General features: G+C 45.0%; 1 protein-coding gene and 1 long non-coding RNA gene across 2 annotated transcripts; one reads left to right on the forward strand and one right to left on the reverse strand.

Moving 5' to 3' along the window:
- Nucleotides 1-233: 233 nt before the first annotated feature.
- Nucleotides 234-7,864, reverse strand: CCL5 (C-C motif chemokine ligand 5). Its single transcript, XM_003929049.4, has 3 exons — nucleotides 7,720-7,864; nucleotides 5,301-5,412; nucleotides 234-390 (listed from the first exon to the last, which is right to left on the reverse strand). The coding sequence occupies exons 1-3, from the start codon at nucleotides 7,793-7,795 to the stop codon at nucleotides 303-305; spliced, it is 276 nt and encodes a 91-aa protein (XP_003929098.1). The 5' UTR covers nucleotides 7,796-7,864; the 3' UTR covers nucleotides 234-302.
- Nucleotides 7,412-12,960, forward strand: LOC141581768 (uncharacterized). Its single transcript, XR_012514489.1, has 3 exons — nucleotides 7,412-7,579; nucleotides 8,264-8,321; nucleotides 11,297-12,960. It is a non-coding gene; the product is annotated as an uncharacterized LOC141581768 (long non-coding RNA).
- Nucleotides 12,961-13,313: the final 353 nt, after the last annotated feature.

Genomic DNA, 13,313 nt, shown 5'->3' on the forward strand with positions numbered 1-13,313 from the left:
TACAGGCACACACTACCATGCCCAGCTAATTTTTGTATTTTTAGTAGAGATGGCGTTTCACCATGTTGGCCAGGTTGGTCTCGAACTCCTGACCTCAAGTGATCCACCCACCTTAGCCTCCCGAAGTGCTGGGATTACAGGCATGAGCCACTGTGCCCAGCCTGAGGAAGGCTTTTATAACTGCTGCTGTGCGGTAGAATCTGGGCACTCCAAGGAGGGCATAGGGTAGAATAGCAAGGGGAAGCCTCCCAAGCTAGGACAAGAGCAAGCAGCAAGCAGTTCAGATTCAAGGGCGCTCCATCCTAGCTCATCTCCAAAGAGTTGATGTATTCCCGAACCCATTTCTTCTCTGGGTTGGCACACACCTGGCGGTTCTTTCGGGTGACAAAGCTGTGGGAGAGGAGAAGAGGGAGGATGAGATCTTGCCAGTACTGGGACAGCCAGTTTAGGGGATGAAGTAGATTAAGGTATAAAGGGAGAGGACAATGGTGCTGGGGTAGGGCATATTTGGAGCTCCATAAGATTTTATTTGTGGCTTTTAAGGAGAGGACATTTTCTCTTTTGCTGGATCAAAGGGCTCCAAGCCAGAAATAAATTTGTGTGCATTTTACCCACCTTTACACAAATACATGCAGCCTGAAAAGCTAAGAGAATATGAAGCCTTGAAACCCAGGATTGAGCCTGCCAACCACTAGCCTTTCCTCAGCACTTCCTCTGTTCCAGGCCCTATGCTGAATGCTTAAGATGCAGAGAGAATAACGTGTCCCTCAAGAACTGAATCATGGCTGAGTAAGTGGGAGATGATAAGTTCTTAAAATAATATCTGGGCGGGGTGCAGTGGCTGATGCTTGTAATCCTAGCACTTTGGGAGGCTGAGGTGAGCAGATCATGAGGTCAGAAGTTCCAGACCAGCCTGGCCAACATGGTGAAACCCCATCTTTACTAAAAACACAAAAATTAGCTGGGCATGGTGGCAGGTGCCTCTACTCCCAGCTACTTGGGAAGCTGAGGCAGGAGAATCGCTTGAACCTGGGAGGCGGAGGATGCAGTGAGCTGAGATCATGCCACTGCACTCTAGTCTGGGCAACAAGAGCAAAACTCCATCTCAAAAAAAAAAAAAAAAAAGAACATCTTCAGACAACACACCTGGCACACTGAACAAATGAATACATGAATATATCTATGCATGGGTAGGTGAATGAAAAAAGGGCATGACCTTGAGTGTTATTTCGCCATTTATTACTTTGATCATTTTGGGCAAATCACGTAACACCTTTGAGTCCATTTACTAAGCTCTGAAATGTAGATAGAAATAATTCTTTGCACAATTACTGTGAAGCTCAAAGGATAATAAGTATGAATGAATACAGTTTGAAAAATACCATTCATGTGTTGTTACTAGAATGCTCTAAAACTTCTGCTCTAGGGTGGGTGAGAGCAATGTGAGACTTTGATTCTGTGCCTAACAGCATTAATTTTTTTTTTATCGTGGTAAAATATTTATAACATAAAATTTACCATCTTAACCATTTTTGGATGTATCCTGCGCATTCTTGAGCCTAAATGTTTTCAGACAAAGTGAAGGCTTAGATTGTCTGATGAGAACAAGGATTTCTTGTTTCTCTTTGGGTTTCCCTTTTCTGAGCTTCACTCAGAGCCCCTTGACCATCTCTTTTTCTCTCATGTGCAGAGATGAGAAAGGAAAAGGAAGAGGTATTCTGGGCTCTCATGCTTCCTAGCGTTTGCGTTCTTATTTCGGGTGGTGTGAGAGTTTCAGACACAGACCCTGCCTTGTTCAGCTGAGTCATACAGGAAATCCTGCCAGCCTTGCTATCCTCTCTCTTTGGCATCCTTGACCTGTGGCTAGGAAGTCAAAAGGCCAGGAAACAAATACCTGAGGTGAGGGTACCCCAGGCCTCCATTTCCTGCCCCCAGCCGCAGCCCTGCCGATTGTGATGTCAAAGAACAGCCCTCCTTGCTAAGTCTTCCCTCCTTGCCCCAATTTTTGGCACCCTCTGCTTGCCTGACTTCCTCCTTCTGCCTGCCCCTGAAGAGAGGATGTTCTCAAAGTTGCTGCTCTTTTCTCTTCTTTGTGTTTTTTCCTAGGTCTCTGGCCCTGGGCCTGGCACCCAGTTGATGCTTAATGGATATTTATTAAATGAGTAAGTAAATGAACGGATTGCATTCATTTGTTAAATTTCAGCCATTACTTTTGTGTCTGCAATAATGCATTTAGATAATGATGATAATACTAAGTTAACACTTATGCACCTACTGTGTGCCAGGGCATATTCTAAGCATTTTTTTCTTACTGTGACCCAGTGGGAGATAATTCTATTACCCTATTTATAGATGAGGAAATTGGGGTGCTGAGGGGTTAACTGAAGGGCCTACACTCACCAAGTGTCATAGCTGGAGTCCTAACAAAGCAAATTAGCCAGTACTCACCAAGGCAGGCTGGGATATGCCTTTTTCCTACAAAAGAATGTCACAGGCCGGGCGCGGTGGCTCAAGCCTGTAATCCCAGCACTTTGGGAGGCCGAAGCGGGTGGATCATGAGGTCAAAAGATCGAGACCATCCTGATCAACATGGTGAAACCCCGTCTCTACTAAAAATACAAAAAATTAGCTGGGCGTGGTGGCGCGTGCCTGTAATCCCAGCTACTCAGGAGGCTGAGGCAGGAGAATTGCCTGAACCCAGGAGGCGGAGGTTGCGGTGAGCCGAGATCGCGCCATTGCACTCCAGCCTGGGTAACAAGAGTGAAACTCCGTCTCAAAAAAAAAAAAAAAAAAAAAAAAAGAATGTCACATTTTTAGCGCTAACACCCTTTCCTCACCTACCAACCCTTCATTTCACCATTACCACTGGACATATCCACAGCATTACCTTGCCGGTACCTTAGCTTTCCCTCTTTAAACAGCTCTTTTGCAGGCTTAAGGTGGTTCTACACTTCTCCAGCCAGAGGTTGAAACCTCAGGGTCATCCTCAAGCCCCATCTCTCTCCCTTGCTCTTGACCTCAAATCACCTACTAGGCTTGCAAATTCCACCTTTGAAGGTTGCAAAGGCGTCTGTCTTTGAAACGGTCTCTCCTTTCCTTCAGGCACTGTTCAGCCTCCGATACTACTCACATGGTAATGACAGGAGCCTCAAAACTGGACTCCTGTTTTCTCAGCTTTCCCTGTTCTAGCTCATTTTACACTTGACAGCTCTAGCACTTTTGCGGCGTTTTCCTGACACTCAAAGCCCTCTGTGTTTTCCTACATGGAGACCCTACATAAACTAAAGTAGAATCCTGGGGTACAGTCCCTCTTCCTGATATATCACATCCCCCAGGCTTTTCTCTGCTGGGCCAAATCTCTCCTCAGAAAGCACAATTTGCAGCAAACCTGTAAATCCCTGAAGCTGAACGTGTTTCTCTTTCCCTTGTCATGTTTTTTTTTTTTTTTTTTTTTTTTGCTGGGTGCTGTAGTCATTGCTGTGTCTGTCTTGGCCCTCTTATTAGACTATAAGCCCCGTAAGATTTGACCGGCATGGTGGCTTTAGTAATCCCTGCCTGCTCATAATATGTGGTAACGGAAGGATTTTCTTCTTTTGAAAAATATTTGTTCTCAGAAATAAAATTAGTAGTTACTAAATATTACCACTGTACTTCAAAAGACTCATCAGACCCAAAGTCTGTCTTTGAATACCTCTAACTCTGGCAGTGTCATAACAAGTTTTGGATTAAAAAACTTCACCCTAGCCGGGCGCGGTGGCTCAAGCCTGTAATCCCAGCACTTTGGGAGGCCGAGGCGGGTGGATCACAAGGTTGAGAGATCGAGACCATCCTGGTCAACATGGTGAAACCCCGTCTCTACTAAAAATACAAAAAATTAGCTGGGCATGGTGGCGCGTGCCTGTAATCCCAGCTACTCAGGAGGCTGAGGCAGGAGAATTGCCTGAACCCAGGAGGCGGAGGTTGCGGTGAGCCGAGATCGCGCCATTGCACTCCAGCCTGGGTAACAACAGCGAAACTCCATCTCAAAACAAAACAAAACAAAACAAAACAAAAAAAATTTCACCCTGGCTGGATGCAGTAGCTCATGCCTGTAATCCCAGCACTTTGGGAGGCTGAGCTGGACTGATCACTTGAGCTCAGGAGTTCAAGATCACCTGGCCAACATGATGAAACCCCGTCTCCACAAAAAAATACAAAAACTGGCTGGGCGCGGTGGCTCATGCCTGTAATCCCAGCACTTTGGGAGGCGGAGGCAGGCGAATCACGAGGTCAAGAGATTAAGACTATCCTGGCCAACATGGTGAAACCCTGTCTCTACTAAAAATACAAAAATTAGCTGGGTGTGGTGGCATACACCTGTAGTCCCAGCTACTCAGGAGGCTGAGGCAGAAGAATCACTTGAACCTGGGAGGCGGAGGTTGCAGTGAGCCAAGATCGTGCCACGGCACTCTAGCCTGGACAACAGAGTAAGACTATGTCTCAAAACAAAAACGAAAACAAATCAACAGGAAACTTCACTCTTATATAGGAAAGTTCAGGTTGTACTATTTTCATTTTTAAGTCTCTGCTATAAATTTCTTAAGCAGTTGTCACTAACGGCTTTGCTATAGTAGAAAGAGGAGACTCTAGAGATTCATCCCTCATTTACTGTGCAGCCTTGGCTAAGTCAATAAACCTCTCTGAATCTTACTTTCATGACCTGAAACACAGAGAGAATTAGGCATACTTGTCAGAGCTAAGTGTAATTTAGAGATCATGCACATAGACATTTGACACACAGTAGGCACTTCCTATATAGTAGGGTTTATTGTATTTTTCCAAATGTACTAGCTCAGGTATTTAAAGGTGAATCTCATTTCCTTATTTCTTCTCTAATGGATTTTTTCTTTGTTTGTTTTTTATTTGACCACAATTTTAGATCTCTAACCTCTGACCTCTCCTCCCTAGTTCCTCTGAGGTTTAGGTGGATTTGATTGGGTGTGGAACACGGGACTGTAAGGTTCTTCACTGAAGGAGATGACTGACTCGATCTTCTCCATGTAGGATTTCCAGACCACGTTCAAGTAAAGGCCACACTAATAAAGATTGGAGTCCTAGGAATGTAGTCCATCAGAGTGGGCGGTATTCTACAAGGACAGCTTGTCTAGTCTTTTTTACATTATAGCAGGGGACTCTGAGGCTAGAGATGGAGGAGCTGCGGCTGCTTGCAGCTGGAGGTTGGGTGGGAGTGGGTAGGGCATCCTCTCAGAGGACTCCTGAGGGAACTGGCTCTGGGAGGGCTCCATGGGGCTGAGACTCACACGACTGCTGGGATGGAGCACTTGCCACTGGTGTAGAAATACTCCTTGATGTGGGCACGGGGCAGCAGGCGGACAATGTAGGCAAAGCAACAGGGTGTGGTGTCTGAGGCATCTGGGAGAGGAAAGGAAGGAGGGAAACCTTTTTATTCATTGCTCCGGCACACTGGACATTGTGCTGGACACTTTGTATGATTTATTAAGAAAGAACTGTTGGCCGGGCGCGGTGGCTCAAGCCTGTAATCCCAGCATTTTGGGAGGCCGAGGCAGGTGGATCACAAGGTCGAGAGATCGAGACCAACCTGGTCAACATGGTGAAACCCCGTCTCTACTAAAAATACAAAAAAATTAGCTGGGCATGGTGGCACGTGCCTGTAATCCCAGCACTTTGGGAGGCTGAGGAGGGTGGATCACAAGGTCGAGAGATCGAGATCATCCTGGTCAACATGGTGAAACCCCGTCTCTACTAAAAATACAAAAAATTAGCTGGGTATGGTGGCGCGTGTCTGTAATCCCAGCTACTCAGGAGGCTGAGGCAGGAGAATTGCCTGAACCCAGGAGGCGGAGGTTGTGGTGAGCCGAGATCGCGCCATTGCACTCCAGCCTGGGCAACAAGAGCGAAACTCCGTCTCAAAAAAAAAAAAAAAAAAAAAAAGAAAGAAAGAACTGTTATCTTCCTTGACAGAAACTGAGGCTCAGAGAGGTAAAATCACTTGGCCATGGATACACAGTGGCAGAGTGGGAATTCCAATCCCTCATCTAATCCTTGAGCCAAACTCGTATCCATCCCTCTATTCCATAACCCTCCGCCCTTGGCTCTCAGGCACTCTGCCTGGTTTGTCCTGGGTCCTCTGGTCTCATTCTTGCGATTCCAGGATCCTCAGTGGATTCAGAACTTGTTTTTTTTTTTTTTTTTTTTTTTGAGACGGAGTTTCGCTCTTGTTACCCAGGCTGGAGTGCAATGGCGCGATCTCGGCTCACCGCAACCTCCGCCTCCTGGGTTCAGGCAATTCTCCTGCCTCAGCCTCCTGAGTAGCTGGGATTACAGGCACGCGCCACCATGCCCAGCTAATTTTTTGTATTTTTAGTAGAGACGGGGTTTCACCATGTTGACCAGGATGGTCTCGATCTCTCGACCTCGTGATCCACCCGCCTCGGCCTCCCAAAGTGCTGGGATTACAGGTGTGAGCCACCGCGCCCGGCCCAGAACTTGTTTTCTTTGAGACCTAGGTGGGTTGTGGGGAGGCTTCCAAAGCTCAGGCTCCATGACTCAGCCAGGGTCCTAAGAGGGGCCTCGAGATGTATATTAAGCTGTAGTGAGAAGAGCTGTGTGAGAAGAGCTCTTAACAGATAACTTCCTGTTGGTCAGTTAATGCAAGATGATGCTGGGAAGCATCAGTTACCACTTCTCAGCAGAGGAGGGGTTTTTATCTTCCCAGCCAGATGGAACCAGGTTTGAATACCAGTTTCCCCAATTCCTAGCTGCGTGCCCATGGACGTGTTACTTAACCTCTCTGTTTTCACTTCTGTAAGCCAAGGACAGCTACTCGAAGAATAGTTGAGTATTAAATAAGACGTACAAATATCAGCACATTGCCTGATCCATAGTAGCCATTTAATTATCTTTTCTTATCCTCTCTTTGTTTTTATTTATTTTTTAAATGTTGGCCAGGCACAGTGGCTCACACCTGTAATCCCAGCACTTTGGGAGGCCGAGGCAGGCAGATCACCTGAGGTCGGGAGTTGGAGACCAGCCTGGCCAACATGGAGAAACCGCATCTCTACTAAAAATACAAAAATTAGCCCAGCATGGTGGTGCGTGCCTGTAATCGCAGCTACTTGGGAGGCTGAGGCAGAAGAATCTCTTGAACCCAGGAGGCGGAGGTTGCAGTGAACCGAGATCGCACCATTGCACTCCAGCCTGGGCAACAAGAGTGAAACTCTGTCTCAAAAAAAAAAAAGAAAAAAAAAGGTATTCACTTCCAATAAAGCCATGTATCCTCTCATAAACCCATTTTTTTTTTTTTACATTTATGAAATAAGAGAGAATATGACTGTCTCAGAGTCTCAGGAAGTTATAGTTTAGTTACATTTCTTAGAAACCCTGCTGCTGACAGGCACGAGTCAGTCGTGTTTCAAGATCAGTGTGAGCCACTCATGACTGCTAATCTTCCCAACACCAGTCCACACTCAGTAAACACCTACGGGCCTTGGGGAAAGCTGCTCAGGAGATGCCTGCTATGAAGCAGTTTAGAGAGCCTCAAGGACAACTGGACATCTGGGTAAGACAATCCAGAAGAACAGAAATAATGGGGTTCAGACAGTATTCGTATTACAGTTGAAAAGAGGACAAGGTCTGGGGTGGGCATTCTAGGCGGAGGGTCTGACTCCAGGGGCTGTGGTAGTCAAGACCAGGACTTACATGGGGTGGCAGATGCAGGAGCGCAGAGGGTGGTAGCAACCAGGATCACAGCGAGGGCAGCCACGGAGACCTTCATGGTACCTGTGGGAGAGGCTGTGGGAGGTCCACGTGCTGTCTCAGGATTCTCTACAGGGATCCTCTGAAGCTCAGGCTGGCCCTTTATAGGAGTTGGGGCCAATTGAAGGGCACCCCCTAAGGGGAGTTTCCAAAATAGCAACCAAGCATTGGCTGGTATCATAAGTGAAATTGCACAAAACAGAAAAGAAAACTGAAATAGCCTCCGGAAATTTGAGTTGCTGTCTCCCCATCACTGCTCTCCCATCTAGAGTGAACTTAGCAGTTACCGCTTTGGCCAAGCACCAGTAGTGGGAAATGGTTTCTCTGCTGACATCCTCGGCTTTACATTCCAAGGAAGGAGTCCTCGTCGGAGAGCAGGAAGCTGCTTCCTTGGGGACAAGAAGGAGGGGCAGTTAGGATAGGATAGGAGCGTAAGTCATTGAGTCTTTATTTGATTGCCTTCAGAGTTCTTGCTTATTCATTACAGATCTTATCGCCTTTCCCTCATCCATGGAAGGATGTTATTTATAAGGTATTTTATTGAGGTGAGTCCTCTGGACATACAGTCCCCAAAGGAGGTGAGCACACTCATACTATAAATCGTGGCGTGGCAGTTGATCTGAGCTGGGCGTTGGGGGATCTGTTCACCAGATGTGAGTTGGAGTCCTCTTGTGGGAGTTTCTTGTTTTCATCCTGGCCGTAGGATCTCTCCCATTCATTTGCTAAGCAATCTTTGGGAAAATTGCTTAATATCTTTGAGTTCTATGTCCTTGTTTATACAGTGGAATAACTGATTATAGGCTTGTTGAGAAGCAGAGAGAGAGAGAAAGATCTCTTCCAGCATATTGTACCATTATTGGCTAGCATTTACTGAGGGCCTATCTGTGGCCGCCGCTATTCTACCGGCTTAGTGCGTGTCAACTCATTTACCATTATTCTTGTTTTATGAATGAGGAAACTCAATAAATACTGGGACCCCATCTCACTGTAAGGCCTTCTTGGGCACAAAAGTTACAGAATATGAAAGCTTCAAAGGACTTTAAGGATCATTTTTTCCATGTTCTTCAGTTGCACAAGAGGAAACCAAGGCCCAGTGAACAGGAGTAACTTGCTAAGAACTCACAGCAAATGAATGACAGAGTTGGGATCAGAACCACTTCAGTGCTCTGTCCATTAAGTACTGCCCAACATTAAAGGTTGGGAGTGGCTGGGAGTACCCTTGAAACTGAACCCATGTGGAACTTCTGGATTAGAGTGGGGGTCCTTACTCCATTCCCAAGAATTGGATACAGTAAATATTCATCAATTCCTATTTCAGTAGTTCGGAATTAGCGACAATTTTGCCTGGGCTAGGCTCAAATTGGCTTTAGAATTTTTTTAAGAGAAAAATGTTTATTGAGAGTGACAAAAGCAAAATAAAGAAAATGTAACCCTCTGCTGAGATCATTTTCTGTTAGCTACTCTCACACTTGTAACGTGGTGGTTGGGAGTGACTGAACCACCCAGAATAGGAAGACTGTCACATTTCTTCCTCGTGATGACTTTGAGGCAGTGTCTATTATTCTCATTTGACCCATGAGGAAACTAAGCCTCAGAACAGATAATTAACATCTTCAAGGTCACGCAGCTGATAAGTGGGATTTGAGGGCAGGTGTTTCTGATGACCGTGCTCAAGCTCTGTCCAGTGAATCACATCAATAAGGCAGTTAACAGTTATTAAGGCCTTTTGGGTTCCAGATGCTGTTCTAAGCTCTTTTTTTTTTTTTTTTTTTTTTGAGACAGAGTCTTGCTCTGTTGTTCAGGCTGAAGTGCAGTGGCGAGATCTTGGCTCACTGTAACCTCCCCCTCCCAGGTTCAAGCAATTCTCCTGTCTCCCGAGTAGCTGGCATTACAGGTGTCCACCACCATGCCTGGCTAATTTTTGTATTTTTAGTAGAGACGGGGTTTCACCATGCTGGCCAGACTGGTCTCGAACTCCTGACCTCAGGTGATCTGCCCGCCTCGGCCTCCCAAAGTGATGGGATTACAGCCACTTCGCCTAGCCTTGTTCCAAGTTCTTCACAACAATCCTGTCATGCCCTCCTTACAGCTCAATCAATTAAAAATGGAAACAGTTTTGGAAAGTATGGCCATCTCATTTAAAGAAACAGATTGCAAGCACTTTAGAAATGTTCATCCATCCACACAAAAATGTTTTACCAATTGTTTCCATTACAAAGCCTCTTTAGGTCTAAGGTAAGTTACCAAACATGGGAGAGTCTCTGGAAAAGGCAGTGGGTTAAGAACAGAGACTTGGCAGTTTCTCCTGTTTATTGGCCAGGTGGCCTAAGGCAAGTTATTAATAATCTCTCTGGTCTCAGTTTTCTTACCTATAAATCAGTGATAATAATAATAGTCCCTCATACAGCTGTCCAGATAATTAAGTCCCTATAAATGTCCTTATGCTTGCAAAGCTCTCAGTGCAACTCCTAACACATGTGAAACTACTTAATAACATTGGCTATTGCTAGGTGCTGTGGCTCTCGCCTGTAATCCCAGCACTTTGGGAGGCCGAGGTGGGTGGATCACGAAGTCAGGAGTTCAAGAACAGCCTGGCCAATGTGATAAAACCCCACCTGTACTAAAAATACAAAAATTAGCTGGGCATGGTGGCAGTTGCCTGTAATCCCAGCTGCTCGGGAGGCTGAGACAGGAGAATCTCTTGAACTTGGGAGGTGGAGGTTGCAGTGAGACGAGATTGTGCCACTGCAGTCTAGCCTGGGTGACAGAGCAAGACTCCGTCTCAACAACAACAACAACAAAATAGTATCGTCTGTTATTATCATGTTATCATGAAGAGTAAGAAGATGTCAATGCCTTTTAGGATATTCTGTAATTTATGCTTTTCAGCAATCTAAACTAGACCCCTAGTTAACATGTATTCATGGAATTTGTTACCAAAAAAAAATCTTTATTTATTTTTTACAAAAAGTGTTTTTTAAAACAGTTGGAGGCTGGCCGTGGTGGCTTACACCTGTAATCCCAGCACTTTGGGAGGCCAAAGTGGGCGGATCACCTGAGGTAGGGAGTTTGAGACCAGCCTGACCAACATGGAGAAAACTCATCTCTACTAAAAATATAAAATTAGCTGGGCATTGTGGCACATGCCTATAATCCCAGCTACTTGGGAGGCTGAGGCAGGAAAATCGCTTTAACCCAGTAGGCGGAGGCTGTCATGAGCCGATACCACGCTATTGCACTCCAGCCCGGGCAACAAGGGTGAAACTCCATCTCAAAAAACAAAAAACAAAACAAAAAAAAGATGGGTAGTTGAGGCTTAGAGAGGTTAAGTGATTAGCTTATGGTCACAGACTACAGTAGTAGAGTTCTGGGTTCATGGTCTTTCTACCACACTTCATTGTTTTTAGAGAAAATCATAAATGATTGCCAAAGCTCAGTTTTGTCCTGTGAGCTTGATTTCTGTTTTTTTTTTTTTTTTTTTTTTTTTTTTTTTTTTTTTTTTTTTAATCCTTGATTTCAGTTTCCCTCTTTAAGGAAGAAAGGAAAGTATTTTCCTGGATACCAGATATGCTGAGTTGGGACACGAGCTAAAGAAAGAGGTGAGGAAACCTGCAGAGAACCCAACATGCTCCTCATCTTTGAATCCCAGCCAGCCTTTCCACTGTGTGTGTGTGTGTACGTATATCTGCGTATAAGTGGTGATGGGACAGGGGGTTGGTGGTAGGATGGTGGGATTGCTGAGTGGGAATAGGTGGTGGGAATGTCAGGAGCATTTTTCTTTTTGTTGTCTTTTGAGACAGGAGCTCACTCTGTGGCCCAGGCTGGACTGCAGTTGCTGGTCACCTGCAGCCTCCTGAGCAGCTAGGACTACAGGTGTGCACCACCATGCTGGGTTAATTTTTAATTTTTTCATATAGATAGGATCTTGCTATGTTGCCCAGGCTGGTCTCAAACTCCTGGCTTCAAGCGAGCCTCCCACCTTGGTCTCCCAAAGTGCTGGGATTGTAGGCATGAACCACTGCACCCAGCATGGGAGTATTTTTCTTCCCTTTCAGAGATTCCAATGAATTGTGAGGAGCATAGGAGGGAGGAGAATCGAATTTTTACTTCATTTCTGCCATTCATTTTCTCTTGTGCAAAATCGAGGTTTGGGCTTGATGGGCGATCTTCAAGTGTTTCTCTGGTTCTAATGTACTGATTCCATAAGCAAGTTAGAGAGCTCGTGTAAACAGTATGATGCCTGGTACAGGGTGGGTGTTCAATGAATGGCAACTATCATTATTATTCACCCAGCTCTTTATGTTCCTGAAAACCTGGAACTCCTTCCTGTCTGACCCATTGCAGTGGTGGAGGGAACAGGGGAAGTAGTGCCCACGGATGTACTTAGGAGACGTAAGGTGGGCACAACCATCATGGAGCCGTCTCTGCTCTCCCCGTCCCTTCAGTGTGCATGGTCCATGCCACTCAGTCATTCCTCACCCACTCTACAGATTTTACTGAGAATTGCTGTGAGCTGGGCACCGTTCTAGGCACTGCAGACACCATGGCCGGTCAAACAGGCCAAGACCTGCCATCCAGAGCTTGTGTGAGTATGGAGTAGAGGGTCAGGGAGAAGGGAGAGAAACAATAAACAAATAAATTTACACTCTTTTATTCCAAATCGTCTTTTCACTGGTCTTAACTCCATGAGCCCAGTGACAGTGTCCTATGTGTTTTCTATTTGTTTATTTGTGTTCTCCACCTGCTTTCCAGTAAATGTCTTAGACACGCTGCTAAATCAATGCTGATTAAGTCCTATTAACTTCTTACAGCATCTTGATTAAATGGTCTCTCTAGAGTCAGACTTCTAGGTTCAAAATCCAGCTCTATGATTTATTAATTTTTAATAAAAATTGTGTATTTTTAATAAACACATTTACAACATGTTTTGATGTACAGACACATAGTGAAATGATTATTGCAGTTAAGCACATTAATATATCTGTCCCCTCACACAGTTACTGCTGTTTTGTGTGTGTGGTGAGAACACCTGAAATCTCTTCTCTTAGAAAATTTCCAGTATTCAGTACAACATTATTAACTATACAGTAGTCCTCTCTTATCTGTGGTTTTGCTTACTGAGGTTTCAGTTACTCTTGGTTAACTATGGTCAGAAAATATTAAATGGGGGAATTCCAGAAATTAACATTTACACTTTTATTACAGTATGTTGTTATAATTGTTCTATTCTGTTATTGTTGTTATTCTCTTACAGTGTTTAATTTATAAAGTTAATCATTGGTAGTATAGGGAAAACACATAATCTAATAGTATGTAACAGGTACTATCCATGGTTTCAGGCATCCATTGGGGGTCTTGGAACATATCTCCCTCAGGTAAAGGGGAACTGCTGTAGTCCTCACGCTATACATCAGATTCTGCATAATCACAACTTGGTGTCCTTTGACCGGAATCTCCCAATTTCTCTTACAGCCCCACCACTGGCAGCCAAAATTCTACCCTTTGCTTCCATGTGTTTGACCTTTTTAGATTCCACA

This window comes from Saimiri boliviensis, chromosome 17, assembly GCF_048565385.1.
Source record: "Saimiri boliviensis isolate mSaiBol1 chromosome 17, mSaiBol1.pri, whole genome shotgun sequence".
Classification (NCBI taxonomy): domain Eukaryota; kingdom Metazoa; phylum Chordata; class Mammalia; order Primates; family Cebidae; genus Saimiri; species Saimiri boliviensis.